We start from the raw sequence: 27,934 nt of genomic DNA on the forward strand, positions 1-27,934 counted from the left end.
GCCGTATGGATATCTCCAATGAATGATGTAGCGCACTCGAGAACGTCATCGGCGGGACATCGGCGGGACATTGGCGGGAGCCAGCAGTTTTGGACATGGTATTAGAAGGGTTAGGGTTACGTCACTCTCTGACCCTCGGGAACCAACGAGCGAACTCAAAGCCTGTTATATCACCGGCAGTGCTGGTAACATTGCCTCTAGGCTTCGAGACCTGGTAACCTAGCCGGTTCTGCAATTGGCCGTACTGTCGTGGATAACCTTGAGATCTGTCATGTGATACTGACATTGCGTTGACAGGGTTAGGGTTACCCAGGCGTCCTGTTGTGGGGTCACCCTTGAAGGGAGCAAGCTCGAGCCAGCTGAGCTAAGGTAGCTAATCGATACCACTAACTACCCACCCACGACGCCTGGCATCTCTCCCTTCCTCGAACCACAAACCGACCCACGAACCACAAAGCTATCGCCACTTTCCATCACAACCACGACAATCAACAAACTACGCGCAATTCTCGACAACTCGACCCACCAAGCTTTGGCTTAAGTGGCATCTCTGACACCTGGACCTGTGCCCACGCCCGTGGACAGCTCAATCCGACTGGGCGCGAGAGAGATCGTTAAAGACCTGGCGGCCTTGCAGGCAACGCGGGGGGAGGCGGGCCTCGAGAATTGATATCATCAAGGATCGAGGTCAAAGAAAGACGGTAACTACTGACCTCCATCCAAATCCGAAAGCCAAACGCGATTGCTCTCTCGCGCCCGCGTTTGATTTATCCCTTGGTTACTAAATCTCCTCCCCGTTCTATAGTGTCCATTTCACCCCCGCGGGCATGGATCCCATTCTTCTTGTCAGCCGAGACGAACTCCTCGAGGTTCAGATGGAGCTGAAACGACTCCAACATATGCAATCCGCGCACCACGACCGAATACGCTCACTAGAGAAACGCCAGTTCGGCGAAGCGGCCGTTAGGTCTGCGTGGAACTCGGCGTTCCCAAGCGCTATAGGGGGGACACCCCAACATGGTAGGTAGGCTCCCATGCGGGCCAAGTGCTTGCTGAGCTAACCCCCTCACAGGACCGGTTCGTATGCCGTCGAACGATCTGTTGGAGAAGCTCACCGAGGATCAAAATAAGATCCTCGGAGGGCTGTCCCTCGATGCGGGGGACGAGCCAGCGCGGCGCGGGGCAGCTTCACGCGCCAACAGCGTCCGGTTCGACGAGAGCGCCTTGCACGGCGCTAACCCCGGTGGCCATAGCGCCCGCCACTCTGGCGACTTTGGCGTCAGCCGTCCTGGGAGTAGCTTCGGAGGTCATCAGATGGAGCGGACACATTCCCAGAAGTCGGACGGCAGACACAGTTCAGCAGGGCAATCTAACTATTCCCTGTATTCGGGCACGTCCGGACGCATTGGCCACCTCACGCTGGACCATGCCTCCGCAGTTAATGGGCAGGGAGCCGATTCGACCTTGAGTCTCGCGGGGCCGCCGCCTGGCTTACACACGTTGGACATCCTAGACCCGCTGCCAACCATAATTCGCTGCTGGCTACACGACGACTTTACCAACGCCGCACTATTGTATGGCGTAGTGTGCACCGGTTCACACAAATCGACGGTCGAGTACTCGCTGCTGAGGGACCTCGACCTCACAAACAACATACATCGGGACGTGGACGGAACTTATCGCGTCACCCTTCCCGTGTACTTTGCGGAGGGGACCGTGATGCCGCCAAACTCACCGACCACAGGCGTTCCACCTAACATCACAGCGTCATTCGAGGTGACGGGCATGGATCAACAAGAATCCCGCGACTCATCGAAAAGGATTCGAATTTTTATCGGCAGCTACACTCTGCGCCATCACCACGCCGATATTCTGCTAACTCGGAACATGATGACGCTCTACGGCACCGACAATAACAAGGTGTCCGTTCCGTTTGCACGCCCCGAAGACGATGCCGTGTTCAAAAACATCACCACGGGCAACCTGGTGTCGAGCAAGCGGAGGCTGAACGCCGCCGCGCCGGTCTTTGTCGCCTCCGGGGGATCGGCAAACGGATCCTCCCAAGGTGCCAAAGAAGGCGGCACCTCGGGTTCCGACGGGATGCCCTCCCCCACGGCACCCTCAAGTCGGCCGGCCGAAACGGCCACGACCAGCGCGGCATCAGAAAGCGGGGCGGAGAGCGAAGACCCGAGCGGAGGGGCCCCTGGACCCACCCTTACGAAACTCCCCGAGTCGACGGAAGCCAAACGCCGCGACTCCAACTCGGCAATCCATACGCCCTGGCGACACGCCGCGACCGCCCTCGGGGACAACACTGCACCGCTGAGTGGATATCAGCAGCCAGCGCCGCGAGCAAAGGCTATGATGGTGCTCAAGTCGAAATCTCATAACTCGACGACCAGGACGGCAGCGTCCTATGAGCCGGCACCAGCATCTCGCCCAACCGCCGAGCAGAGGCGGAAGCCGGCGACGGAAGGGGGGCGCTGGCAAAAACGCAGCGTGAGTGCCTCCGCGCTGGTTAGCCTCGGGGAGAGGACACCACCGGCCGGCGGTGCAGGAAAGGCACCGTTGGCTGCACGGTCCGGGAACAACCCCCTGGGCAGCGCGTCTGCCTTTGCTTGGACCACGCCAAAGCCGAAGGCGCCAAATGGGACCGAATAGAGTGTCCCATACTGACCGTTCAGCCCCGAACGATGGGAAAGGGCACGGACGGAAGGAGCCGAATGGGACCGAACAGAGTGTCCCATACTTGCAATATTTGACCACAGACGTTGTCCACAAACGGAGGACGCCGAATGGGACCGAACAGCGTGTCCCCTACTTGCAATATGCAACCCCGGACGTTGTCCAAACGGAGGACGCCGAATGGGACCGAACAGCGTGTCCCACACTTATAACTATACTATTTCACCCCGGACGTGCGATGGGAAGGGGCCGATTTGGTTGAACGATGAATGTTTTGCGATGCTGACTTGGGACCAAAGCGCCCAGCAGCACTAGTTCAAAAAGCAGATAAAACCCCAAAAAAATAACCAAATCATGAGAAAATATTTCAAAGACGTGTGCCTCTTTTGTGTCTAGGTGATGTATCAACCACATCCGTGAATTACCCCCGCCCCTTCTCTTCCTCTTTTCCTCTACCCTCTCTCTACCACCGTATGCCCAATGCCCATCCCCAAACACAACCCTCCCTACTAGGCAGACATCCCCACCCCCAAACACACAACACCCCTACCTAGGTAACTAAATCTTACTCCCCACCAACCCGGCCAACGCCGCCCTCGTATCCCCCACCGCCTCCTTCACCACCCCAATCATGCCCTTAAACTCCGGAATCCCCGCGTCCCCCATACACTCGTAAATCCACCCCTCGCTCGTCGTCACCACCGCCCCCGCCGCCGCCACCCGCGCCAGCGCGATCCCCACCTCCTCCCGGTTCGAGCTGCTCACCCCGTCCGCGAGGATGTATACGTGATGGCCGGCGGCGAGGAGGTCGAGCGCGGTTTGCGTGATGCAGATGTGGGATTCGATGCCGACGAGGGCGATTTCGGAGGGGGTGGGGGGGTGAGGACTGTGGGGGGTGGGGGAGAAGTGCGTGGAGATGGGCGGGAGCCACATGCTGAAGCGGGTTTTGTCCACGTTGGCGAGGACGAGGGGGCCGGCGGCGGTGAGGTCGGGTTCTGTGGTGGAGGGGGGCGGGTGGTTAGTTTTGCTTGGTTTCTTTCTTTTAGTTGCTGGGGTGGTTTGTATGTCTGTTGCTCCGTTTGTTCCTCCGTTTGTAAGGGGGGTTGTGGGTGATAGCTTGGGGGAGGTAATATAAAAGGGAATAAAGGAGGGGTGGGTGCGACTGGGTTGACTGTGACCTACGGAGTTCTGCGACGGTGTCACCGAGGCGGGCACGGTTTTGCGTGGTCACAAAGATGGGTACCTGGAGGGTGGTGGCGGCGCGGAGGAGTTTGCGCGTGGTGAGAACGCTGGGTTGAGTCAGTCAGTATGGTGATTCTGAGGACGCCAAAGGGATAAAACCAGAAGCGAACGTACACTTTATCAAATTCGTAGATGCTGGGGCGGAACTTTTCTTGGATGTCACAGACGCTGGTGTGAGGTTAGTGAGGTGTCCATGTGACTCAATGAGAGGCTAGAGAGCTCACAAAACGGCGGGGTTCTCTATGGTAAATGTGTCAGTGAATATGTTGGTCGTGAGGGCAAGAATGAACTTACTGAACCGCCGCTCAGGGACAGGGGCAGCCATGTTGGGCGGGCAGGTATTTGTTCCAGAAGCTAGATATTGTGTGGAAGTCTACTTGGTTCGCATCCAGCTAAGATGTCTGGTGGTTGTTTTAAGCCCGGAGCTCAGCTTTAAAACGGGCGCATGGAGCTACGTGGGCCCGGCCAGACGCGGGGCAGCGGGTCGGACCCGAACGGAGGGGAGCTTGGGGTAACTCCATCCAGTACCCCGCAATTCACGTGGGGGAGCCGAGATGCTACCTAGGTACCTACATATAGGTATATCATGACAGATGAGTTGAAAAAGGAGGCAAGAAATAGTTTCTTTGGGACTACCGCTATACAACACTCCTGACCTTTGCCATCCCTAACCAGGACAGGTCTTTGCGCGCCGTGTCCTGCCGGATGAGATACAGCTCATCCAAAAAGGCCGGGACGAAGGTACCCGGGCCCCTAACCTCGGGCCGGGAGGCGGCGATCTCGGCGGCGATTTCGAAATGCAGAATGGCCGCAATGACGGCTACTAGCCTATCCGTCGTGCGCGATGCTATAGCAGCCGAGATGGTGGTCCCTAGCGTGCAGCCCGTCCCCGTCACCATGCCGAGATACTCGTGCCCGTTGTCGATGGCGAAGGTCCGGACCCCGTCACTAACAAAGTCTGTCTTGCCCGTCATGACGACCACATTCTTCTCCCGTGCGGCCAGCTCCCGCACCAGCGTGGCCTTTTGCGAGGCATCCAGCGTGCTCGAGCTGTCGACGCCGCGTTGCTGCTCCTGGCTCTTGCCAAATACCGTCTTGATCTCCCCCTCGTTGCCCTTGATGACGTCGAGATAGCCGTTGGCCATGATGGTCTTGACGGCGTCCCGCCGGAGGGAGGTGGCGCCAGCACTATGATGGTCAGTCGCCGGGTGTTGGGCTAGGTAGTCAAGGAGACATACCCCACCGGGTCGAACACGACCGGCCGTCCTTCTAGGTTATACGCCTTGAGCGCCTTCAGGTAATTTGTCAACCCGTTCGGGTCAACGGAGCCCATGTTGATGACCAGGGCACCTCCAAGTTTGCATAGATCGGGCGCTTCCTCCCCGTAACCAGCCATAATCGGTGATGCGCCGATGGCCAGGGCGACGTTGGCCGCGATGTTTTGCACCACCTAGTTTGCGTTAGCCACGAAGTGTCTGAAGGGTAGAACGGGGCACGGCTATGTACAATGTTGGTCATGTTGTGGGAGAGTGGTGTCGTCTCGTGGACTCTTCGCAGAACGGACGGCGCCAGATCAACCACGGTTTTTACGTCGGCAATGTCTGAGTCTTTCCCCTTGATATCAACTTGGAAAGCTGGCGGGTTCCTGACCAAGCCAAGAAGCTTCTTAGCGGCGGATTCCGGATCCTGAGCCGCCATGATGGCGCTGACAATTGCGACACCATCCAAGCTCTTGTTCGCCGCGGCGCATTGGAACACGATGCGTTGCAGGTTGGACTCGTTGACACCGCCGATGCAAACCGTTTGGGTCTTGTGCCCTGCATCGGCGATTTTCCCCAGAATCTCACGCACACCAGCGGCACCAATGATCTCCTTGGTGTTGGTCTTTCTGGGCTGGGTTAGCAGCGGGAAACTCTTGAAAGGAAGCAAATGAGCTCACGTTGGGGTGGCATAAACGGTGCCAATGCCGAGATAGTCAGCGCCACCCTCACACGCCCGGAGTGCCTCGTCGACCGTGCTGGCCGTGACGCCAATGATCTTGTCCGGTCCTAGAAGCTTCCTTGCGGTTGACAGGTCTGGATATTGGTCAGTGTATGTGGTCGGTGTACCCTATTGGATAGAAGTGATAAAAGGCTCACGCACCCATATCATCCTGGCCGATGTGGATGCCCTCACAATCAACGGCTAGAGCCACATCGACGCGGTCGTTGATGAGCAGCGGCACATTGTACCTCTTTGTAATCTCATGTAAAGCCTTTGCCTTGGCGATCAACTCTGCGGTATCCCCCTTCTTCTCACGGAGCTGCACAATAGTGACTCCCCCCTTGAGGGACTCTTCGACGACCTCATTGAGATTCCTGTCGCCGAGAATAGCGGGGGTCGAGTCGGTGACTAGATACAGCCCATAGTCGACTTCCGGCTTGCCCATCATGAAATTGATCTTTTTTATTTCGAGGTCGGATGAACTAACAATGCCCGGGATTAAGCAACGGAAGGAAAGCCTGGGAAGCTGCTGTCCGGGACCGGAGGGTGGGGTGAGTGGAGCAGAGGGGTCATCGTCACTTCCATCTACGTACAAATGTCTCCATGAACGACTAAACCGAACTGGAAAATTGGATATTTTATTTTAATACAGTTTTATTGGAGGTTCTGCTACTCTCATCAAAAAGAAGTACTTTACTCGGAAGGTTACGGCACAGCCCATCACGTACTATGAGATTTCGCCCCGAATACTTGGAGTGAAGTTAGGTGTGTACCTAACCTTCAACCCCCCCCCCCCCTTTAAGTACTCTCTGGTAGAATAGGAAAGGTCGTGATTGACCTCGCCGCCACGGACCCCGAGATGGTACCATCATCAGCCAACGTCGCTGGCACACTCGCGCAGTTCCTCGTGTCATCCGAGACAAACGCCTGTACCGCAGCCGCCTTTGCGCCCCCCGAGATCTTGACATTCACATTCGACGCCGACCCTCCCGAGCTAATAGCCACCACGGCAATCGTGCCATCCTCATTCCGAAACGCCGCCGTGCGTACCCCGTTCCCGCCACCACTCGCCGCGACCCGCACGGCCCCGGGGCGCACGTAGCGCGACCAGTTAGCCAGCGCCCACAGCCGGCGCGAGGGCTCGTACGTGTTGGTGGTGCTGTCGACGCGGATCAGCTTCTCGTTGGTGTTGGGGCTGGGCCACTGCACGCCCTCCCAGTACAGGAACCCAGAGACGTTGGTGTTGACGACGGCATTGTAGACGTTGTTGGCCCACGTCAGGCCCTCGCCCGCCCCGCCGTTGCCGTACCACGCCGTCGTCCACTGCCCGTTGAGGTCGCACTGCTCCGACATCCACACCGGCACCCGCGTGTTCATCGCCCCGCCCCCGCCCTGGTACGTGTGCGACGTCACCGCCGCGAGCATGCCTTCGGCTCCCGCCGCCCGCATCTGGCTTACCATCCGGTTCTGGTTGCCCCAGCCCATCGAGTCGCAGCAAGTAATTCCGACCTGCTGCCCTAGCCCGGCCGCCTCGAGGGTCGGGTGCAGGATCTTGATGAAGTCGGCCGCCTGGTTGCCGTTGGACTGCATGGATGCGTAGCTGGCGCTGAAGTCGGGCTCGTTGAGGAACCCCAGCCGCGTGACGTTGACCCCCGCCGCCGCGTAGAACTTGATGTACGCCACCAGGTAGTTGGCGTACGCCTGCCGCTAGTCGCCCGACGAGCACCCCGCCCCGGGCAGCCCGCACAGCGTGCCGCCGTTGGTGTCGCGCCCGTTGGTCTTCATGTATCCGGGCGCGCTCCACGCGTCTGCGGTGCGCGAGGTGTTAGCACAACCTCTCCCAAACACTCCACTCCACGGCCCCCCCCATGAGCAGGACCACACAAAACTCACTCGCGTAGATGGTCTTCACACCGTACAACGAAACCGCCTGCTGCGACACCCACAGCTGGCCGCTATCCTTGCCATCCCACTGATACTGGGGCTCGGCAGTCGGCCCGCCGGGGTTGGTCGGGGCGATGGTGTTCATGAAGTCCGAGTTGCTGTTGGGGGTCGACCCGATGCCGTTGCGGAGGATGCTGAACCCGGCCCCCGTCGTGCGGTTGAACAGCAGGTCCAGCAGCTCGCGCTGCTTGGTCTTGTCTGGCATGTTGGTGATCAGGTTGGCTCGCTGGAACGCTAGGCTGAAGCCGAACCCGTTTATGCGCTGGTAGGTTTTGGTGAGGTCGACGGTGATGGTGTTGGTGCCGTGGTGCGATGGTCTAGGGGGCTGCTGCGCTGGCGCCGGTGGTGGCTGCGGCCGCGGCTGCTGTGAGGAGGGCTTCGGTGAGGCGCATGTTGGGTGAGTGGCGGGGTTCGTGGGGTATGCCGTGAGCGTGACGCTGTCTGGGAAAAGCCAGCTCCTAACAACGTTGGATGTGTTAACGATGGCCCAACTATATGAGTGGTAGGTTGCTAGTATCTTCTACTCCCCGGCACTCGCCCTCATCCGTCCGCACTCATCTTCCCCCCTCCGTATGCCCGTTACTACCTCTTCCACTAGTCGAGTGATAAGGCTCGTATGGGGCAGATTAATTACCCCCTCTCGAAGCTCCCCCATAGCCCATAATCTAACCTCTCATGATCACATGCCTGGTCCCTTAGCCCAGAAGGGAGAGCTCGAGCCTTGGAAGTTATGTGGATTTTACCCAGCCAAATGGGTGAGCTGAGCTAAGGTAGCCACAGACAATCCGGTGTCCAGCCATTCGTCACTGGCATCACTGTATAACCCAGAGGTCCAAGAGCGGGTAAATTGACCGACCCTCGGGACATCGTGAAAGGAGGAGCCGAGGACAAAAATGCCCGACACGGCATGCATGAAATTCCCCGAGGGGTTCACTGCAGCGTGCTTCGGGACTAAATGTGTGGGGTTTGCGTTCCCTTGCCCCAAAATGTCAACTACCGTCTACTATCGGACAGAGTGAGAAGGGGGAGTAGCCGGGTTGGTGGCACTCATTGGCATGGCTCACCCCATACTCACCGATGCTTCTTGATGGTGGAATCCCGGGGTCTGAAGAATAAACTAACGAATAAGGTCGTGGTAGTCCAGGCTTTATCTCCACAGAACGAAAAGAGACAGGCTTTTGGGAGGGCAAGGCCTAGAGCTCGCGGACGGTAGCCCGTAAAGGCCGTGAAGGCACGCATGTAAAGGCCTAACCCTCGCGTATGCACCTCCTTCTTTTCGCTCAGATCCATCGATTCCAACAACGCAGTCAGATGTCAAATCCACCTGTAAACGTACCCCGTGGGCTATGTTAATAATAAGCCTACCGTACCTATATCAATACCGTCAACTTAAGTTCACTTCACATCCGAGAATGTTGGTATCAAGTTTCATTCGAGATTGAATTCTAGCTAGAATTTACTCCCCGAGGTGAGGGATCTTACTTCCATTATTTCTAGAGGTCGTTTGTAATAGGGGTCGAGATCACAACCTCATAGTTACTTCCAGCCAGTTAACCATAGCTACAGCCAACTCGATACAGAATTACAGCGAGCCTTCTGTAGTGCCACTACTCTTCAACACTCCCCAGGTGGATTTGACATCTGACTGCGTTGTTGGAATCGATGGATCTGAGCGAAAAGAAGGAGGTGCATACGCGAGGGTTAGGCCTTTACATGCGTGCCTTCACGGCCTTTACGGGCTACCGTCCGCGAGCTCTAGGCCTTGCCCTCCCAAAAGCCTGTCTCTTTTTCTGGCGGTTCTATTGATTTGCCCGCCCAAGTGCTTTTTCAGGATACATATCATCTACATATTTCTAGGATGATCCCACGTGCCCCTTTTTGTAAATCCCCGCCCTCAATTTTGCCTTCTAGGAGGAACGTACTAGGCGTAAAACGCCTGGGTCGATTAGATCGAGAGCTGCGCCGTTACAGCCTTGTCAAGCGACTCCTTGTACTTTGCCAGCTTCTCCGCCACCTCGCCGTTGCAGTAATCCTCGACGATCTTGGGGCAGTTACCAATGAACAGCTTGGGGTCGACCAGGCTGTCGATTTCATTCCAGACGGGCTATATAATTGTGTTAGCTTTTGTGTATATTGTTGAGGACGTTCAATCAGAGAACTCGCCTTGAAGAATTCGGTCTTCTTGACCCGCTCGAGGAGGTCGTTGCGGCCGCCCTGCTGCTTGACAACGTCGCTGGCTTGGTGAGACTGTCATCCGTTAGCATTCCGAAAGACTATAACTGGGCTTCACAACGTACCAGAACGCGAATCTCCTCGTGGGCTTCCTGGCGAGAGACGCCGTGGGTAGAGAGCTTCATCAGAATCGACTCGGTAGCCACTGCAAAGGTCAGCACCAACAGCCGGAAAAGGGAGCCCTGGTAATAGCGTACTGAACGGGAGCTCCTGGTCAATACGGGACCGAATAACATTGGGGTAAATGACCAGACCGTTGGTCACATTATCCAGTGCAATAAGGATCGAGTCGGCCAGCAGGAACTACAAGCGGTGAGTATATCAACAGCAGGAGATAAGAAGCGACGACGAACCATCTCGGGGATATCCATACGGCGGATGGCACCTGGGACAGTCAGCATCAAAACAGCGGCATCCAAAAGGGGCAGTAAACAAATCGTAGCAACACCCCAAAAGGGGTAGAGGGTTAGGGTTGCATCAGGACAAACTCACTGTCGTCAAGACTGCGATTTCCGTCGTTAGCTTCTTACACGAGTTGTTACCAGATTTAGGGCTTTACTCACGTTCTCTCAAACCACTGCGTCTCGAACGTGGCCGTGAAGTTGGCGGGCAGGCGGGCAAGCTTGCGGCCAAGGGCAGTGATGCGTTCAGACCTCATGGGGTTGCGCTGGAATTTGGTTAGTGCGCGTCTCTCTTCGCAGTAATCAACAGGATCCTACCTTGTAGGCCATGGCCGAGCTTCCCTGGGTACAGTTAGTAGGTGAGTCCGGCTATTTGGGAAGAGTTCCGTCTTCTTACAATCTGGCTCTTCTCAAACGGTTCCTCCACCTCCTTCAGGTTGGCCAGGTGACGAATATCGGAGCAAATCCGCTCGGCGGTCGCACCGAGGGCGCAGACTGCATTGGCAACCCGGAGGTCGACCTTTACGGTGTTAGCTGATTGTAATAGCCCCACAGGAAGAGCTATCCACCTTTCTGGTGTAAGTCTGGGTGGAGATGGGGTAGGTGGATGGGAATCCAGCCTTCTTGCAGAGGATCTAAGGAGATGTCAGTCAACTGTGATGGTGGCGATAGAATAGTTACCGGCTACCTCATTGAGCCGCACGATCTTGTCCGCATCTCCCTCGAAAAGCTCAAGGAAGGTTGCTTGAGAGCCAGTAGTACCCTGGGCACCCCTGAACTGAAGCTTCTCACGGACTGTCTCAATGTCTTCCAGATCCATGAGGAGCTCCTGGATCCACTGCGCAGCGCGCTTTCCTAGTTATATGTCAGCACCGGGGAGACAGAGGGGGTCATGGTAAAGGTGCCGTGAGCCGTACCAACAGTGATGAGCTGGGCCTACAGGACCGTTAGCGAAGCTGAACGCGCATCCGGAAAGGAATTTACGAACCGGCTGGTAGTGGGTGAATCCCAGTGTGGGCATGTCCTTGTACTGGAGGGCAAACTCCTGGAGGTTCTGGATGACCTTGGCCAGCTTGGGAAGAATGAGGTCCAGAGCACGCTGCAGGAAGATCAAGTCGGCATTGTCGGTGACTGTGGCGTGTGAGTCGACTAGTAAATGTGGGAAAGACATAGGGGTAAAGGGGAAAGTTCTAAGATTCAGGGGTAACACCAAAATGAAACTGACCGTAGCAGCTCGTCGCCTGTGGCATGTTAGAAAGAAATTCTGATACTGTAAGATAGGGTTGCTTAGAAGCTCACTTACACCCAAGTGGATATGGCCTGCCGCTGCCGGAGCATCCTGAGCGCCGTCTGGTTAGCCCCCCAAGTCCAGCAAATCGTCAAACCGGTATGGAAACTGTTCTCTCAAGGACGCCGGCAACGTACTGAGCTAAAGGACATGACGCTGGCCATGACGTCATGTGTGTGGAACGTTAGTTAGAGCAAGAGAGTGGTGGTGAGGGTATACTTATCTAAACTTGGCTTCAAATTCACGGGTGACGTCGAAGGCCTGGTCCGAAACCACCAAGTTGGCGCGCATTTGTTCGATAGCTTCGTCCGGAATGGGAAGCCCCAGCTCCTTCTCGGCCTCGGCAAGCCAAAGCCAAAGCTGTCGCCAGGTGCTGGAACGCGTGCGAGCTGAAAATAAAGAAAGCATGTCTTTACTCGCGTAGCGCGAGCCGAGCGGCGTCTGAGGTTTTGGTCAGCACTTAGGTTTCTTTCTCGGAGCAGAGTCAACTGGGAACTTGCCTGGTAAGTATCGTAGCTACTCATCTTGATGTTTCTTTCTCTTCTTTTCCTTGCCGATGTTTGAGTTTCCCGAAGCAGAAATTGAGCGAAAAGCGTTGAAGTTGATGATTGCGGGGGGTCACCTATATCGGCCCCACTAAAAATATCGGCTCTGCCAAGCACGGGTTAGCGAAATGTCTCCACACCCTTTGCCGACTTCTTCCACAACCGAGAGTTATCTCCTTCAGCTCATCACGAGTCAAATCCTCCAGAACGAAACAAAAGTCATTCAGGTGGCTAAATGAGCTAGTCCCCCTTGATTGTATTTTCTCAATATTCTGTTTTCTATTTTTTGAACTCTGCCTCTTTTTTTTTACTTCTCTTCTCCTTTTCTCTCTGTCTCTTTTTTATCTCTTTCTGTCCTTTTTTCTTTTCTTTTCTTTCCTTTCTCTTTATCTCTCTATCTCCTTTCTTCCCCTTTTCTCTCATCTCTCTCTTCCTCTCTCCATCTCCAATCTCTCCCATCTTTTTTTCTTCCATTTTTCTATCTTTCTCTCGCCCTTTTTTTTCTTTTTCTTTTCTTTTTTTTTTCGCTCAAATTATTGTTCTGATATCTTGGAATAGAGCACCGTTGAGTCCAAGTTCATACAGGGCATGGGGCTGGGTTGCGCAAGTTCACTCAACAGTTTTTCACGGCACAGGACTTTGAGACAAAAAATACGTAACTATATACTGCCCCTATTCCCTTGCATTTATTCTTACAACCCGGCCGTTCTCAATCATCCGGCGGTGGATATGCTGCAACATTGGTGCCCCCACCCACTGCCTCTCCCCAGACGGGGAGACAACCAAGAACGCATGCGGCTTTGCCCCACCCCTTCCACCACCTCTACCACCACCCCAGCCACCGTCGTAGCTGCCCGGGCCCCGGAGGTCGACGTTGCCGACGACCACCAGCCCACACCGCTGCCGGGTGAGGAGGACGTTGAGCCGGTGCGGGTCCGCAGTGAAGCCGGGGCCGGGCTGCGGGAAGGATGTGCCCATGACCACGATGATGATGTCGTTTTCTTGACCTTGGAAAGAGTCGACGGTGGATGCCTCGCCCATGAGGACGAGCGGCTCGTAACTGGGTAGCTGGCGTAGCTGACGGATAAGTTCGACTGTTGACGGTGTTAGTTGTGTCTTGTCCGGGTAACGGGCAGAAGATATAAAATACACGGGGTTTTCCATACCGTTGGCGATATACGGCGAGAGGATGGAGATGTTGGTGGGATCGACCCCCTCGTTGACGAGCTCCGTTGCAATGTCTAGGGCGGCCCTAGTCTGGCCCCGGCTTTTCTTCGAGCCGGTCCGCTCATCGATATGCACGACTGCGCCTTCGCAGTGCACGAACACGGGTAGCATCTTGCCGGCAGGGGGTAGGCGAACGGATGGACGCCTCTGTATCACTCTTTCTAAAATGCGACCGGCCTGAAACTCGGGTCGGTTGATGGAGCACGACGGAGCGTAGGTGAAATTGACCTTTTTGTAGAGGTGGTGTGCAGGTAGCGCGAGGAAATGGCGCTGGCGTCGATGGTCGTTGGGGTACCAAGAAGGTTGCCACCAGCGATGACGGGAGCAGAAGGATCATTTCCACCACCGCCGCCCAACACCACGCACTGCTTGAACCAGATGGCCAGAGTGGGTTGGCTGGGCCCTCCGGAACTCGGTTTGTTGTTCATACTGGCTAAGGGTCGGTCAACATAAAGGCAGCTGGAGATGTAAGGAATAAGGACTTACCGGTGTTGTTAGGACTAGTCCTAAAAAGTGGGTTTCTACCTCTTAACGAGAGTAGAACGGCGATCGGACGAAAATAGTACTTGCTCCTGGCGGACGCAAGTGACGGGCGAGAGACGCGTACACGCTCAAAATCGGATTTCTTTTTATTAAAAAAAAGAAAGAAAGAAAAGGAGAAAGGGGAAAGAACGACGAAAAACGACACTCCAGGCTGATGTGATGGATGTGGTATCTCTTTTTCTTGCGCCGAGAAACCGACGAAAGGAAAACAGCTGGGAACTGAAGAAAGTTGGGAACAGGACGGGTCGCGTGGAAAACTTATGGACTCAGGCATCGAAATTATCACAACTCGCGCCAACCAATCATGGCTCTTAGTACTCCAGTTTCTCGCTGCGACAAGCGGGAGGGAAGGTACAAGAATTTATTATCATCATCCCATGACCATTTCATCACACTGTGGTCAAGATGCGGCCAAGACCGGGCAACAGCTGAAACTCGCACATATGAGCTGTTATTTTTCTCTCTTGCCTCGATCTACACAGGCTCTAAACGGTGGGCATCTGCCTTTACCCACCACCGGAATCACAGGCCGTGATTTGAGTTTATGCTCTTCGTAGTCATCTTTTTATCATTGTTACATTCAACTTTCAATGTATGATCGACTTGATATTGCCTCTAACGGTTTGCTTGGCCCTCGGCTCGGGCCGCGCGCGTGTGGGGCTGCCAAGGCCTAATCACCAAGCAGGTCTCATACCTATCATACCATGTGAGCAGCCAACAGATGGTCAACCCCTCCTTCTTACCATCCTTTGCCACCAAACACAAAGATGGGTTGACCGCTTCGCCCCTGCGCTGCGGCTTCCTGCGGTACATGAGATCTCGGGAGGGACATGAATAAACGGTCCCCCGAACCCGGCTCCGGGAAGCGAGCTTGCGATGCGTGATGCCGAGCAACCCCACGGACCGCACCGAACTATTCCAGAGCATCTTCCTGAAAACGCTTCTTCCTCAAGTTGTTTCACCGATTGGATCTTTTGGAGAATCCGGCTAGGGTCGAGTTTGTTTTATAAACTCGTCGTGTGTTTATTAACTTACCTAGTCCGTGCTCCATTCCGTTCTCAACATCTCCTTCCATTCCCACTCACTGCACCACCCACCTCACGTCGTCGTCCAAGAAGTTTCGGAACACGCCTGTGGCTCCCGACGTACAAGGACTTAACGGAGCGGTAAAAATATTATTTTCAATTCGGTAAAGGACGGGAAATAACAACAATGGCGACACACAACATTGTCGTTTTCGGTGGTGACCATTGTGGTCCAGAGGTACGACTAGACTACCCTACAACCCTGCCATTGGGCTGATACTATCGTCCCCTTGCTTGAATACGGTTGTCCAGGACGAGAAGGAGGAAGGACTAGGCTAACAATTTTGTTTCCAGGTCGTCGCCGAGGCTGTTAAGGTGCGTCTGAGCTAAGATTCCTCCCACCGGCCAAACATGCTCGGGAGGTGTGAGAGGGATGGGGGAAAACAAGGAGCTCATATTCTGCTTGACTATAGGTCTTGAGGGCAATTGAGACGCACAATCCCTCTGTTGGCAAGTTCAATCTGCAGGAGCACCTACTGGGTGGTGTAAGTTCACTTTCTTTACTGATTCTCGTTGTCTCTCTACCATGGTGGCTGAAGCCATCTATCCCTGTGTCTGGGATGGGATACGGAGAATATGGGTTTCCTAGACAAACATACACCAGCTCTCCGCCCTGCTAACCATAATCACCCCACCAGGCCTCCATCAAAGTCCACAACGACCCCCTGACCACCGAGGCCCTCCTCGCCGCCAAATCCGCCGACGCCATCCTCCTCGGCGCCATCGGCGGCCCGGAGTGGGGCCCGTCCTCCCCCGTCCGCCCCGAGGAGGGCCTCCTCCGCCTGCGCAAGGAGCTCGGCACCTACGGCAACCTGCGGCCGTGCAACTTCGCATCCGACGCGCTGGTCGACGCCTCCCCGCTCAAGGCCGACGTCTGCCGCGGCACCGACTTCATCGTGGTGCGCGAACTGACGGGCGGCATCTATTTCGGCGACCGCACCGAAGACGACGGGTCGGGCTTCGCCATGGACACGGACGCCTACTCGCGGCCCGAGATCGAGCGCATCGCCCGCCTGGCCGGCTTCCTGGCCCTGGCCACCAGCCCGCCAAGCAAGGTCTGGAGCCTGGACAAGGCCAACGTGCTGGCCACGAGCCGCCTGTGGCGCAAGGTCGTGAGCGAGGTGTTCGCGAACGAGTTCCCCCAGCTCGAGGTTGGCCACCAGCTGATTGACAGCGCCGCCATGCTCATGGTCAAGAGTCCGCGTGCGCTGAACGGCGTGGTCGTTACCAGCAATCTGTTTGGCGATATCATCAGCGATGAGGCGTCGGTCATCCCCGGCAGTATCGGGCTGTTGCCAAGCGCGAGCTTGGGCGGGATTCCCGATGGGAAGAGCAAGTGCAACGGCATCTACGAGCCGATTCACGGTGGGTGCCCCCCTCTCTCTCCCATTTCTACCCCTTTTAACTAGACCTCGAGAACTAACCCTGTCCAGGCTCGGCCCCGGATATCTCCGGCAAGGGCATCGTCAACCCCGTCGGCACCATCCTCTCGGTCGCCATGATGCTGCGCTACTCGCTCAACCTGCCCAAGGAGGCCGCTGCCGTGGAGGCTGCCGTCAGGATCGCCCTCGACAATGGCACGCGGACCAAGGATCTGGGCGGCAGTGCCGGCACTGTCCAGATGGCTGATGCAATTATTGCCGAGCTGGTGAAGCTTCTGAAGGCTTGAATTAGCATGGGCGGAATCTGGGGGGTTGATATACAGGCATGGATGGGTCTTGACTTACGCGGATGAGTGCGAAGATTTGAGAACAGGTGGAGGGCGGGGGCTGATGGCTGGATTTGGGCGATGGTTGGGCTAGATAAAGGGGATTTAGGGCGGTGCCGTAGCGGGCTAAAGGTCAGTTACTACCTGTGTTGAATTCAAATCGCTGCTTTTCTTTTACTGCCCATGTTCAAGTGCGCGGCATCGGTGGCCCTGTTTGTTATGGGGACCCATCATCAGCGTCGGCGGCATCGATGCTGGCGGTCTCACTCGAGAGGAACAACTCCAGCTTCTGCAGCTCCTCGTCGTCTCTCCCCTCCTCGACAACGCGGTTGAGCGCGCCGCCATCGAAGGCAATTCCGTACCTGCTACCCGTTAGTACGCCGACTCGGTACGCGGGGGACGTAAGCTTTTGAAAGCAAACAACGGACCAGAAGTAACATACCACAACAGCAACCCCAACAACCTCGCCATCTCCACCCTCCCCCTGAGCTCACCACCCGCCTTCAGCTCCGGCACCCCAGCCACCAACGCCCCCAGAACACAGCCCTCAACTGCTCCGCGTCAGGCCAGTACTCAAACCGCCTCCCACCCCCGCCGTCGTCCGCCTCCCGCCCCAGCAGCTCCTCCACCCCGTACAAGCCCACCCCAAACGGCAGCCACTCCCCCTCCGCCCAGTCCACCAACCCCGTCAGCCGCAGACCACCTTTCCCACCACCATCACCCCCATCACCATCCCCCTCACCATCCCCAACCACCACCAGCAAATTCGCCCCCCCACCCCCGCACAAATCCCCATGCGTCAGCACCCACCCCAACCCCAACCCCAACCCCAACCCCTTCCCCTCCTCCTCCTCCCCCCACCCCCACCCCAAAACCGCATCCTCCACCCGCCCCACCACAGCCCTCAGCCCCCGACGCGGGAGTCCCGTCCTCAGCCGCGCAAGTTGTGGTGTGTGCAGGGTGCGGCCGACGGCGCGTTTCGAGGGGGATAGGGCGGGGGAGTGGGGGGGGGGAGGGAGGCGCGGTAGGCGGGGGTGAAGTAGTGCGTTGCGAGGGAGGTGAGGAGGGGGGGGAGGTGCTGGTGATGGTGCTGGGAATGAAGGGGGTGGAGGGGGTGAAGGGGATGGTGGTGGGGGGGGAGGGCGGAGAGAGGGGTGCCGGGGAGGAGGGTGTCTTTTGTTTGGGTTGGGAGGGGATGGAGGGCTAGTTAACTGGGTTTGTTTATTTTACTTATTTTTTGGCAGGCAAAGAGGAAGGAAGGGTTGTTGTTGAAGGAGGAGGAAGAGGAGGACAGGATAATGACATACGAGCGTAGACGACCATGGTCCTGCAGCCACGAGTTCCACAACCGCCGGAGCCGACCTCCGGACTGATAACCCCCACGAACCGCGTCTCCGGGACCAGACTCCCAAAGATAGACCGCGCGGCGTCCGTGATGGAGAGGTCGAGGCGGTGGCGCGGCGGGCGGAACTGGAGGACCGTGCCATGGGAGCCGTCGCCGGCGCCGTCCCGGAGGATAAGCGTGTAGGAGCAGCGGCCCTGCAGGCTGCTCTCGGCGATGGCGGCCTCGGGGTACTTATCTCGGGCGAACCGGGGGCATGCAGCGTGGGTGGGGTCCGAGAGGGTGTCGCCGCGCGTGTCTCGTATGCTCGCTAAGGGCGAGGACTAGGCCCTAGACCCGTCATCAACGGAGGAGGTGAAGTTGGCGGCCAAGGACGAGGAATCTAGCTGTAGCCCGCCGGCCAGGAGGTGGATGAGGGTCTCCATGGTGGCATGCTGAAAGGTTATGTTGATGTAAAGATGATGTCAAGAAGAGGAACAGGCAGTGTCTTAAGAGCACGATTCTCGGGGAAGCAAGGCCGTGATTTGCATGTCTGCGGGGACCTCGAATCACTTCTACACAACAAGTCAGTAAGCTGGCTGCAAGTCACCTGTGCCTCGTGACGAACCTGGCACCATGCAGTCGCCACTAACCTCAACCTGCCAGAACCCCCACATACGATACGTAATGCGCAAGGGTTCAAGTACCTCGGCGGCGGTCATGTTACCAGTAGGGGGCGTAAGCATGCTTCACTGCTGAAACATGGTCGAGGGGAGCTCAGAAGCGAATGACAGGATATAAAACCGGCGACCGGAGGCAACAAGACAGACTTCCGCAACGGCGTGGTGCTTGGCGTGGCTCACATCCTGGCCGACAAGATGATACAAAACACTGTTTGCAACTACCTCTACTGCCTAGTTCCTTACATCATAGCAATCTGTATTACTCCCGCCGTCCCGCTGTTGCCCAGGCAATCTGTGACCGGATACCAACCGGGAAACCAAAGCACCGCTGCATTACCCATTTCCATCCGCTGAAAAAATACCATAGCCAAACCAACCAGCATCGTATCATCGCTCAGACAAATTCAACACAAGCTCCTACTTCAACCTCACCAGGAGAAGACACCTCCCAGCAGCATCGATAACAACTCCGTGACCCTAGCGGTCCCTCCTCCTCCCCCCAAGCACGGCCAGCACCCAGCCAATCCTGAACATGCGCAGCACTCTCCTAACGAGGCCACCGAAAAAGTCGACAAACACCAGCCGGAAGACAGCCCTCATCCAGCCGCCCTCTCTCCTAAATTGCTCGGCGGGGACGGTGGCATCGCCGGTGGTGGCTGCCGACTCTTCGCCTCGCGCACCGCCTCGTCTGCGGAGATCCGCGGGCTCGGTCGGGTCTCGGCCCGTGCCCGTGTCTGTGTCCCGGGCTGTTGTAGTGGTGGCATCGCCGGTGGTCGCGGCCGGCTGTTCGCCTCGCGCATTGCCTCGTCTGGGGAGATCCGTGGGCTCGGTCGAGTCTTGTCCCGTGTCCGTGTCCCGGGCTGTTGTGGCGGTGGACGCAGACGTGGATGACTCGGAAGTGGGTGAGGTGGTGGCCTTGGCCTTGGCCTTGCTGTCGGTAGAGCTAGGCTCTGAAGCGGTGACTTCGGCGTAGCTCGGCCCTCTGGCGCCGGTTCCAGGCGCCGGGGCTTTGCTGTCACTAGAGTTTGCGGGTTGTGGTGGTGCGGACTGCGATGGTGAGGGCTTGCTCACGGGGCGGTCCTCAGTTGCGAGGGGCCGCAATGTTATAGTCTTCTTCTTTTCAGGGGGGGGTTCGGCGCGGGGAGGTTGTGAAGCTGCGATTTTAGCGTAGCTGGGGCGCCTGTTGTGTGGTGTCTGGGAACTAGCGCCTTTCGTGTCGCCAGTTTTATCTGAACCTGAAAGCTTAGTAGGCAGTGGGAACGCGGCCCCGGCGTAGCTAAGGCTTTTGGAGTGCTCCGTCTTATCTTCCCCGGGCTTGGGAACATCGGTCTGTGAACTCCCCGGATGCGTGCCGCCTAGATCCCCAGGCGGTGCCGGGTGCAGTTTCGCTTCCTCCAACGACCGTTCTTTGCCATTGTGTGGCTTTTTTTCCGCATGTGCCGAGTTGTCTGTTTCATCACGGGGAGGCTCCTCCTTTCGAGCGGCCGTTGGTGACGGGGGTGAATGCGTTGAGGCTTCGGACGTCATAAACGCTGGGCGGGGTGGTTTCACGGTCCTAGGGCTCACCCCTTCACGCAAAGCAACACCCTCGTCTTCGTCACTAGTAGGAATCTTCAGGTGCTTGGGTTTGGCCTTTAGGGGGTTTGAAAACACAACCGCGGAACGGGAAATGGACTCGTCTTCCGCGGAGAGTTCCTCGCCCGGTTCGTCGCCCTCTGAAATAGAATGAAGCGAGGCTGCAGGATTTACAGAACTGATGGAGCCTCGTGATGCCTTCCCTGGAGGGCGTTGCGTTTGAGGTGACGATGTTTGAGGGGAAGCCAGCAAAAAGTCGCCCGTGATGTCCTCGGTCCCCCGGCGTGATGGGTTAAGAACCGGACTACGGTAATTGCCCCCCTCAAAGGATACAGGGTCGACCGGAAGCCCAGATTCTAGCTTTCGAACCGCATCCATGATATCGTCTCGGGAGGAAGGGAAACGCTCTAAAGTTGGGTCGTTCAGATCCACCTTAGTAGGATCCATTTGAGGCCCAAAACTTTCGACGTGGGTGGTGCGGAGATCCTCCTCGCCCCCCTCGTTCTCGCCGAGTTCTCCATCTGACTCGTACATACCAACGCACTCGTGGGAGAAGAGGGGCAACTTGTCGGCAATATATCCGTCTTCGTCGCCTGGAGATTCTGCTCCGCTTGGCTGAATACTGAAGGGGTTACCCTCGCCCGGGGGTGGCTCAAGGATGACAACCGTGCCCTTGTTCGTTAGATGGTAGTATGAAGTTGGGGGGTGGGGGGACGAGAGGAACGTACTTGGCGATCGTCGAGAGCCTGGGCACTGTCGGCCACCTCTGCTGCGGTTTCTACCTCTTCTGACATCCGCCGGCCTGTCTGTTTGTCAACGCCAGCCTGGTCCTTCTCACGATCTGGCACTTCTTCGTGGAGAAGCTCGGCGGAATCTGCAACCTCGGCGGCAACTTTGGCAGTAATCGGAGTGCCCGTAGCCGAACGGTCGGTGGGGGTTTGCCCCGAGGAAGACTGGAGATGCTTGGAAGCTACTTTGGCGTATGATAACGGGCGGCCACTGCCACCGTCGCTGTCGGCGCCTTGTGTGTCTTGTGGCCCTTGACGGTCTGTATCTTGGCTGTGAGACATTCTACCAAAGTCAGTACGCCTTCTATCCCCTACGACGTAGATTAGACTTGCTCTTGATCCGCCTTCACTTCCAGCACGTGGTTCGTATTGCCCGAGCCATCCGTCACGGTAGGCCCATCGTCGTTCAGCACCCACCAATCTCCGCTGCCAATGCGGAATTTATACTGAATCTTGGATCCAGGCTCGCCGTGGACCTCCTTTTTGAAGTCGTATTCTCCATCCTCCCGTACGGTGTGGTCCATTTCGTAGGGTTGCCATGGCGGGTTCGAGAAGGTGCCGGCGAGGTAGAGCGGTGGATAAGTGCCGGGCCTGTGATAGGTGATGACAACGGGAATCTGGGTCGAGGTCATGTCGGGCAGACGACTGGCCTAAGGGTCGAGATAGAAGACAAATGTGGTGTTAAGTGTACTTTTGTTTTATTTTGTTTTCGATGATACTCGGCTGGCTGGAAGATAAAACCAAGTTAGCATTGCCGGCCAACAAACCAACATGTCCATGCCGCCCATGCCGGGAAAGAACCATCACGCCACCCCGAGCTTTACAACAGCTGGGGCAGTGGTATGCAACGGCGGGGCAGGCTCGGTAGGGTGACACAGCAGGAAGAGCGTAGCGGAAAGAGACGGGAATATGCAACAGATAGACAGATAAACAGATTATGAATTGGAAAGAAGGGGGGGAGGGGGAGGGGGGAGGGGGAGGGGGGAGGGGTGGTGGGATAAAACTCGCCTGCTTCTCAAGGGTTAATAAGAATGGGTTATTTGATCGTCAGATGAGGACCAAAAGACGCATCTCACAAGAGAACTCATTTGGGAATCGAGACCAACATCCCGTCCCGTTTGGGGGGAATTGGGTTTATGATGGTGGGCAGCCAAGTCAATTGCAATCCTGGTTTCCTTGGTTTGACGCAGAACATGCAGGAACAGGTTTGTTTCTTTCTCTCCCATAGAACAGGAGCAGACTGCACTTTCCCAACAATGCACCATACCAGTATGTCAACCCCTTTCCAGCATTGATCCATGTTTGGTTTCTGCTTGCATATTTGCATGAATGGGCAGATATCTGCCAGAGATAGGTATCCTCCAAAGATTGGCACCCGTTTGCAGCCGGTGGCAAGGAGTGACGATGATAACCCCAACGTCGTGCGAGGCATCTATTGTGTAAGGTGCGTCCCGTTGGGGGAGCTCAGAGAGCTCAATGGCTGAATGGCTTATTAGGAAGGTGGATTAAAGGAGCTCGGTGGGACTCTCAACTTCTGACCCACTTTATCGCGGGGCAGATCCCCCACATTAGCGTCATCGATAACCTGGAGTCCGACTGGCGGTCACAAGCGGCATAATAATTATGCCTGTGTTTACCGCTTTTAGCCAGCAAGGCAACGAAGCCTCGATTTGTTTTTGTCCTGCTCAATGTGACTCTCCCATCTTCCTCGTCAGGCACCGTCAGGCACGCACACCAACCTCGCACCCTACCAATCTAAACCGTTCCGAAACACGACCACGTCAACAAAACCATGGCAAGCCTTCCACCCGACATCATCCAAGTTAAGCGCAAACGTGGCAAGGATGACGACCCCGTCGACTTTCTTCGACTTGAGGAAAGCAAACGATCCCGCTCGGGCGATGGCGGTTGGGTCTACCAGCGCAAGTCGGCAAATGATGTGTGTGCTAGCCACACAGTTTCAGAACCACCCAGTTCGAAGATCCCAGTGATCAAGCCAACCCGAGAAGGCGATGGGGAGCGACTGGTCAGGCAACCGCGCACACGAACCAGGACTCCTGCCAGGAACGATGCGGCCACCCCAGAAGCTGCTCCAGGTACCGCCAGCACGGCGGAGAAGCCAGCGCCAACCAAGCTAGGCCATTCAAGTCATCCGAGCACCGACCGCATACGTCGGTTCCACATGGCGAGATCTAACTCGCCCCAGCCGGCCGCTGGCGTGTCAAAGAGGCGCTCCGTACCTGCCGTGTTCGTCGAACGGGGCGCAAAGAAACAACGGGAGACATTGAAGGCGAAGATCCAGGAACACAATGTAACCCCAGCAGAGTCACCCAGGCACTCGCCGCCCCTGGGACCCTCTCCCCCCCGAGACGAGAAGCGATCGCTCAGCCCAGTCAAGTATAAACGGCCGGGCAATAGGGCTCGCACGCCTGCCCCCGATGATAAACCTAGGCTTCCCCCATCCATGCGTGAGCGCGAGAAGTCCGACGTAAACGAGCTTGCTCGCGTTATGGACAGCTGGACACTGGATGAAATTACGAAAAACATCAACAAGATGGAAGAGCAAAGTACCCGATCCAAATCTAGCCCGGCAAAGTCGCGATTTAAGCCCAAGCCCCCCAAGCAGCGCTACTTTGAACGCCACCCCGAATCTGTAGCCCCAAAGCAACATCAGCCCCCGGCCAGCGCGACACCCATGGACGTGGACGTCAGGGTAGCGGGGGACTCGACCGACGAGGAAGACTACGTATTGGAAACCTACGAGCGTGTTCCCGCACAACGGCTACAGGAACGGGCGGTGCCGCCACATCTCGTCGGCGTCTTGATGTTTGATACTGAGCCTGATATGGTCAACTTCTTTTACGGTGACGAGGGCGACAGCGAGGACGATTTCCCAGAAGATGAAGATGACGAGAATGGTGAGTGCCCAACCCCTTTCGATCTCGGTTGGTGTTTCCAGACAGCTGACCGGCTCTGCAGCGGAAAACTATTACGCGGCAGACTACCCCGAAGAGGACCTCGACTGGGACGACGAGTTCAACCGGAACCCATATTCCTACACGAATTTGAACGACTCGGACAAGGAGGAATTTGACGAGCTGGATTACGACGATGGCGATCTCGAGAATAATGACAAGGCCGGCGTCCCGCAGGTGCAGGTCAAACAGTGGCCGATCTGAAGAAGGAAGTCGTGGGCGAGTGTATTATCATATGTGTTTTGGTCCAGGCAGCGCATCGGACGCAACAAGGAATGGTCATTGGCGTTTATGGGATTGACAAAGATAGAAGGATATCAAATGGCAAGGAGAATGCCAGGATAGATAGAAGATATACTGAAACCGAACCTCACGATGGAAAGGACGAATGGAATTTGAGCAAGGTTCCTCATCTTGTGTAATTTAGAGGTCAGACATCTGGCTGGTTACCAAGTCTTAGATCGCACACACTGTTCGCAAAAATACAATATCCGGTGACTCGGGTATATCCCAAACACCTCATGAGAGTAAAATCAGTTTCCCTCCGCCCAAAGTCATCAAACATTACATCAACCGACTCATGCCCACGGGCCAACCAAGCCATTACCGGGAGGAGGAATAAGAAGAGCAAAACAGACTGTGCCTCCCAAAATGCCGCCATGTGGCTCGCCACCGTCCCGTTGTGATATAGGAAAAGAGATCAGAAAAGGAAATATGACAAGTATGTGAACGTGGGTATAGACTGGGTCCCATTATATCCGTGGCCGTGGAAAAACGGCGCCAACATTGGTAACATGAACATCATGAGACATGTACGTGGAGAAACCACATGGAAAAGGCGTATAGACGCAGATAACCGAGCATATAGTGAGAGACATGAACGAAGAATAAGCCTTTTAAGAAAAGGAAAGGAGAGGAAAGAGGGCAGGAAGATGCCTTGGGAGATCAAAAGCGCATCACCACCCGCTGGTGAGACCGCGCCGCCCGAGCAGCGAGCCATTCCTCTCTTTGTCGGCGCCGGTTCTCAGCTACAACCCATTAGCGACCGAGCATGTACAAAACCACAAGATGCAACAGGGTACGGGGGACGGAGTACTCACCAAGAACCCTCGCCTCAGCACGATGCTCGGGCCGAACCCAATCATTGCGCTCATCAACCAGCTCCTCGGGGAACCGCTCCATCAACGGAAAGCGCGCCTTGCGACACTTGACCTGGCGGGTGCGGTAAGCCACGCCGCGGTACATCTTGTACCACTCCCTCTTAGCATCCCCCTCCTCTCCCTCCCCCGCCCCATCCCTATCCCTATCCCCACCCACCATCTCACCAGCCATCTCCCCCCCCACCTCCGACCGCACCACACCAGTCACACCAGTCAAACCCGGCGAACCCGGCGGCGTCAGCACTTCCCCAACACCACCACCACCCTCACCACCCGCACCCGCAACCTCCGCCAAATCCACCAACACCAACCCGCCATCGGGCGCCACAACAGGCAGATGGGCATTGGTGCGGTAGTAGGCGCATTCCAGGCCGCTGACGCTGCGGGGGATGGCGGGCTAGCGGGCCATGTAGGCGCGGCAGACGTCGGACCACGGCAGGTCGAGGTCGACGCGGTGGTAGACCAAGAAGGCTTCTTGTTCGAAGGTGTAGGGTTGGTTGTTGCGCTTGTTTGGTTTGGTTGTTGGTTCGTTGCTGTTCTCGGGTTTGGGGGCGGTGGTGGTGGTGGTGGTGGGTTTGGTTTTGCGTGGTGGTGGTGGCCTTATCCCGGCCCTTCCGTTGGGTGGTGTTGGGAGATGGCTGGTTGGGGTGCTGGGAGTGTTGGAATGGTGGTCGGGGTTGGAGTCTGAGGAGGAACTGCGGCGGAGACGGGCATAGTCCTTGGTGCTGCGCCTTTGTCGGTCACAGTCGGGGCTGGCACGGCGGTGGCGGAAGGGGGTGCGTGTTGGGACCGAATAGGAGCGGGGTGTTTTGTCGATACCCCCGCTGAGGCAGTCGCTTGATGCTCGCCGCGGGCCGAGAGCTGGGGAAGGAGGTATGTGACCCGGGTAGTGGCCTGACACGGACTGTGCGCGGGGAGGGAGCGTCGACCAGCTTGGGTAAGGGGCGGAGGAGAGGGACGGGGGGGGCCCGACGGGAGATGGAAGTGGTGACGGGGGGAAACTCGGGTAATTCTGGTGCTGCGTGGGCGGCGGCAGGAGGTCCCTGAAAAGAGTCGAGATGGGAGGGAGGCGTTGGTCAATGTAGATGCCCAGAGAGTCGCCTGGCCCAAAGTCGTGGTGGATCCGGGGCAACCTTGAGTGTCCCACGGGGGAAAGTCTTTGTTCATCGGCCTGCCTGATGGCGAGGCGAGAGAGGGAGTGACAAACCATGGCAGAACAAATACGGCAGGGTTTGAGAAAATAGGGTTTATATTGGAGGAACAGCCAGGGAAAATATACAACGGCCTGCCGTCAGATCTGAACGAGTGACAGGACCTGAATGATCGAAGAGCTGGGGGGATGTCGAAGCCTTCTAGAGACCCACCGGGGAACTCGCGAGCTTCTATATACCTACAGAAGCTCAGGAACCGTGACGAGAAGCTGCAGACTGATCCTCGCGACGTGAGTGTCTCTGAGATGGCGGCTTTGCGCTGACGGAGATCCTCACTGCATCCGTAGCGTGCAGTAGCGCTATCAACGACGGGGTAACAGCTCCAGAGGTCCTAAACACAATCAGCCAATCCGTAAGCCCGAACGAGGGGCCATGGTGGGGGGTGAAGGGATCGAGGATCCTCCGCCGGCGGCCGACAAGGAGATGGCTTGGTCTTGGTGTGGCAAGCCCCGATCTGAAATTGGCGAGTCACTATCGTACGTCCAAGTCTCGTCGAGCGGCTCAATCTGTGGACGACGGTGGCCCAGCCAGGGAGGGCATCTGAATCCCTGCTTCCCCAGTTTCCCCAGCTCCCCAAACGGGTCTCAGAGGTCTCAGACGGCCTGCAGTACAAAGGGTCGATCAACATGCGATGTGGCTTGGGTGAATCTCTCCGAGGCCGAGGAACCCCTGTTGTATCAGCCGCAAGTTAGCGCATCCCAGATCTCGCACTTGTTACCGGTGTGGATGCCAACACGGTGGGTGGTGTGGACGGAACTCGGCTTCAACGCGGGCCACTGTCACAATCCGGGATGGGGGTCAACCCTCCTAAGGGTCGTAAGTCGTCAGCCGTGTATAAAAGAGAAACTTGTGAAGGGTACATCCAGCCAGTCAATGCCTCGAAACCACCGCACCGGATGACTCTCCTGGAAAGGTGACAGTGTTATCACAATGTCCCCTTCACGGCCACAGAGTGACCTCGAGGAGGCCCATGAAAATAGGGGCCGCAGGATGGCCCTCGGTCGAGACGCCATGCGGGAGCAAGCCGCGGAGCAGCGTGAGTCTCCCCGCAGCTGGAGCAGCGTTGCCCCCGGCAGGCGGAGTGTACCCCGAGGTCCAACAGATAACTAAGGTACCGAAATAGCATTCACAGCTGGGTATTCCCTGAGAGAATCTGTGTTTGATCCCGCTAGCTAAACGGCGATCTTCGGCACCACCAGCCAAAGGCTTGAGGCTTGTTATCATCGAGTTGTAACCACCCAGAAGGCCGGGCTAACATCATAAAATGTTGCAATTCCGTCGTCGAAACTTTCTTGTAGAGCGATAAGACAACAAACCCAAACAAACCTTTCCACAAGG

General features: G+C 56.6%; 12 protein-coding genes across 12 annotated transcripts; 3 read left to right on the top strand and 9 right to left on the bottom strand.

Annotated features, from left to right (window-relative positions):
* Positions 1-827: 827 nt before the first annotated feature.
* On the top strand, positions 828-2,661 carry F5144DRAFT_546674 (uncharacterized protein; the record flags this gene model as incomplete). Its single annotated transcript, XM_066787422.1, has 2 exons — positions 828-1,020; positions 1,073-2,661. The coding sequence occupies 2 exons, from the start codon at positions 828-830 to the stop codon at positions 2,659-2,661; spliced, it is 1,782 nt and encodes a 593-aa protein (XP_066644871.1).
* A 291-nt stretch (positions 2,662-2,952) lies between these two features.
* F5144DRAFT_185614 (Isochorismatase-like protein) lies at positions 2,953-4,373 on the bottom strand. The gene is made up of 5 exons (XM_066782767.1): positions 4,222-4,373; positions 4,152-4,167; positions 4,042-4,095; positions 3,868-3,974; positions 2,953-3,680 (listed from the first exon to the last, which is right to left on the bottom strand). The coding sequence occupies exons 1-5, from the start codon at positions 4,250-4,252 to the stop codon at positions 3,244-3,246; spliced, it is 645 nt and encodes a 214-aa protein (XP_066644872.1). The 5' UTR covers positions 4,253-4,373; the 3' UTR covers positions 2,953-3,243.
* F5144DRAFT_567988 (Hydroxyethylthiazole kinase family-domain-containing protein) lies at positions 4,331-6,455 on the bottom strand. Its single transcript, XM_066788623.1, has 5 exons — positions 6,070-6,455; positions 5,867-6,002; positions 5,434-5,815; positions 5,166-5,377; positions 4,331-5,115 (listed from the first exon to the last, which is right to left on the bottom strand). Exons 1-5 carry the CDS (start codon positions 6,356-6,358, stop codon positions 4,566-4,568), a joined length of 1,569 nt encoding a protein of 522 aa, XP_066644873.1. The 5' UTR covers positions 6,359-6,455; the 3' UTR covers positions 4,331-4,565.
* Positions 6,456-6,708: 253 nt separating this feature from the next.
* Positions 6,709-8,721, bottom strand: F5144DRAFT_591689 (glycoside hydrolase superfamily; the record flags this gene model as incomplete). The annotated part of the gene is made up of 4 exons (XM_066790298.1): positions 6,709-7,617; positions 7,746-7,747; positions 7,804-8,187; positions 8,637-8,721. 4 exons carry the CDS (start codon positions 8,719-8,721, stop codon positions 6,709-6,711), a joined length of 1,380 nt encoding a protein of 459 aa, XP_066644874.1.
* A 1,078-nt stretch (positions 8,722-9,799) lies between these two features.
* F5144DRAFT_546676 (L-Aspartase-like protein) lies at positions 9,800-11,939 on the bottom strand (the record flags this gene model as incomplete). The annotated part of the gene is made up of 15 exons (XM_066787423.1): positions 9,800-9,958; positions 10,042-10,101; positions 10,152-10,231; positions 10,284-10,389; positions 10,440-10,471; positions 10,579-10,589; positions 10,650-10,753; positions 10,806-10,829; positions 10,885-11,021; positions 11,169-11,342; positions 11,405-11,423; positions 11,476-11,618; positions 11,713-11,728; positions 11,791-11,826; positions 11,913-11,939. The coding sequence occupies 15 exons, from the start codon at positions 11,937-11,939 to the stop codon at positions 9,800-9,802; spliced, it is 1,128 nt and encodes a 375-aa protein (XP_066644875.1).
* On the bottom strand, positions 11,804-12,381 carry F5144DRAFT_567998 (uncharacterized protein). Its single transcript, XM_066788624.1, has 3 exons — positions 12,276-12,381; positions 11,999-12,216; positions 11,804-11,947 (listed from the first exon to the last, which is right to left on the bottom strand). Exons 1-3 carry the CDS (start codon positions 12,297-12,299, stop codon positions 11,944-11,946), a joined length of 246 nt encoding a protein of 81 aa, XP_066644876.1. The 5' UTR covers positions 12,300-12,381; the 3' UTR covers positions 11,804-11,943.
* Positions 12,382-12,893: 512 nt separating this feature from the next.
* Positions 12,894-13,927, bottom strand: F5144DRAFT_186040 (AAA domain-containing protein). Its single transcript, XM_066782769.1, has one exon. The coding sequence runs from the start codon at positions 13,656-13,658 to the stop codon at positions 12,993-12,995; it is 666 nt and encodes a 221-aa protein (XP_066644877.1). The 5' UTR covers positions 13,659-13,927; the 3' UTR covers positions 12,894-12,992.
* Positions 13,928-15,302: 1,375 nt separating this feature from the next.
* Positions 15,303-16,844, top strand: F5144DRAFT_546678 (Isopropylmalate dehydrogenase-like domain-containing protein; the record flags this gene model as incomplete). The annotated part of the gene is made up of 5 exons (XM_066787424.1): positions 15,303-15,353; positions 15,470-15,490; positions 15,589-15,660; positions 15,814-16,540; positions 16,609-16,844. 5 exons carry the CDS (start codon positions 15,303-15,305, stop codon positions 16,842-16,844), a joined length of 1,107 nt encoding a protein of 368 aa, XP_066644878.1.
* A 256-nt stretch (positions 16,845-17,100) lies between these two features.
* Positions 17,101-18,650, bottom strand: F5144DRAFT_601322 (uncharacterized protein; the record flags this gene model as incomplete). The annotated part of the gene is made up of 4 exons (XM_066791139.1): positions 17,101-17,245; positions 17,326-17,434; positions 18,191-18,548; positions 18,573-18,650. 4 exons carry the CDS (start codon positions 18,648-18,650, stop codon positions 17,101-17,103), a joined length of 690 nt encoding a protein of 229 aa, XP_066644879.1.
* A 433-nt stretch (positions 18,651-19,083) lies between these two features.
* On the bottom strand, positions 19,084-22,225 carry F5144DRAFT_568005 (uncharacterized protein). Its single transcript, XM_066788625.1, has 3 exons — positions 21,584-22,225; positions 21,191-21,533; positions 19,084-21,134 (listed from the first exon to the last, which is right to left on the bottom strand). The coding sequence occupies exons 1-3, from the start codon at positions 21,880-21,882 to the stop codon at positions 19,365-19,367; spliced, it is 2,412 nt and encodes an 803-aa protein (XP_066644880.1). The 5' UTR covers positions 21,883-22,225; the 3' UTR covers positions 19,084-19,364.
* A 713-nt stretch (positions 22,226-22,938) lies between these two features.
* On the top strand, positions 22,939-24,631 carry F5144DRAFT_568009 (uncharacterized protein). Its single transcript, XM_066788626.1, has 2 exons — positions 22,939-24,168; positions 24,230-24,631. The coding sequence occupies exons 1-2, from the start codon at positions 23,043-23,045 to the stop codon at positions 24,427-24,429; spliced, it is 1,326 nt and encodes a 441-aa protein (XP_066644881.1). The 5' UTR covers positions 22,939-23,042; the 3' UTR covers positions 24,430-24,631.
* A 539-nt stretch (positions 24,632-25,170) lies between these two features.
* Positions 25,171-26,595, bottom strand: F5144DRAFT_601326 (uncharacterized protein; the record flags this gene model as incomplete). Its single annotated transcript, XM_066791140.1, has 3 exons — positions 25,171-25,253; positions 25,326-25,782; positions 25,810-26,595. The coding sequence occupies 3 exons, from the start codon at positions 26,593-26,595 to the stop codon at positions 25,171-25,173; spliced, it is 1,326 nt and encodes a 441-aa protein (XP_066644882.1).
* Between the last annotated feature and the right edge of the window lie 1,339 nt (positions 26,596-27,934).

This window comes from Chaetomium tenue (assembly GCF_020726465.1).
Source record: "Chaetomium tenue strain MPI-SDFR-AT-0079 chromosome Unknown F5144scaffold_3, whole genome shotgun sequence".
Lineage (NCBI taxonomy): Eukaryota > Fungi > Ascomycota > Sordariomycetes > Sordariales > Chaetomiaceae > Chaetomium > Chaetomium tenue.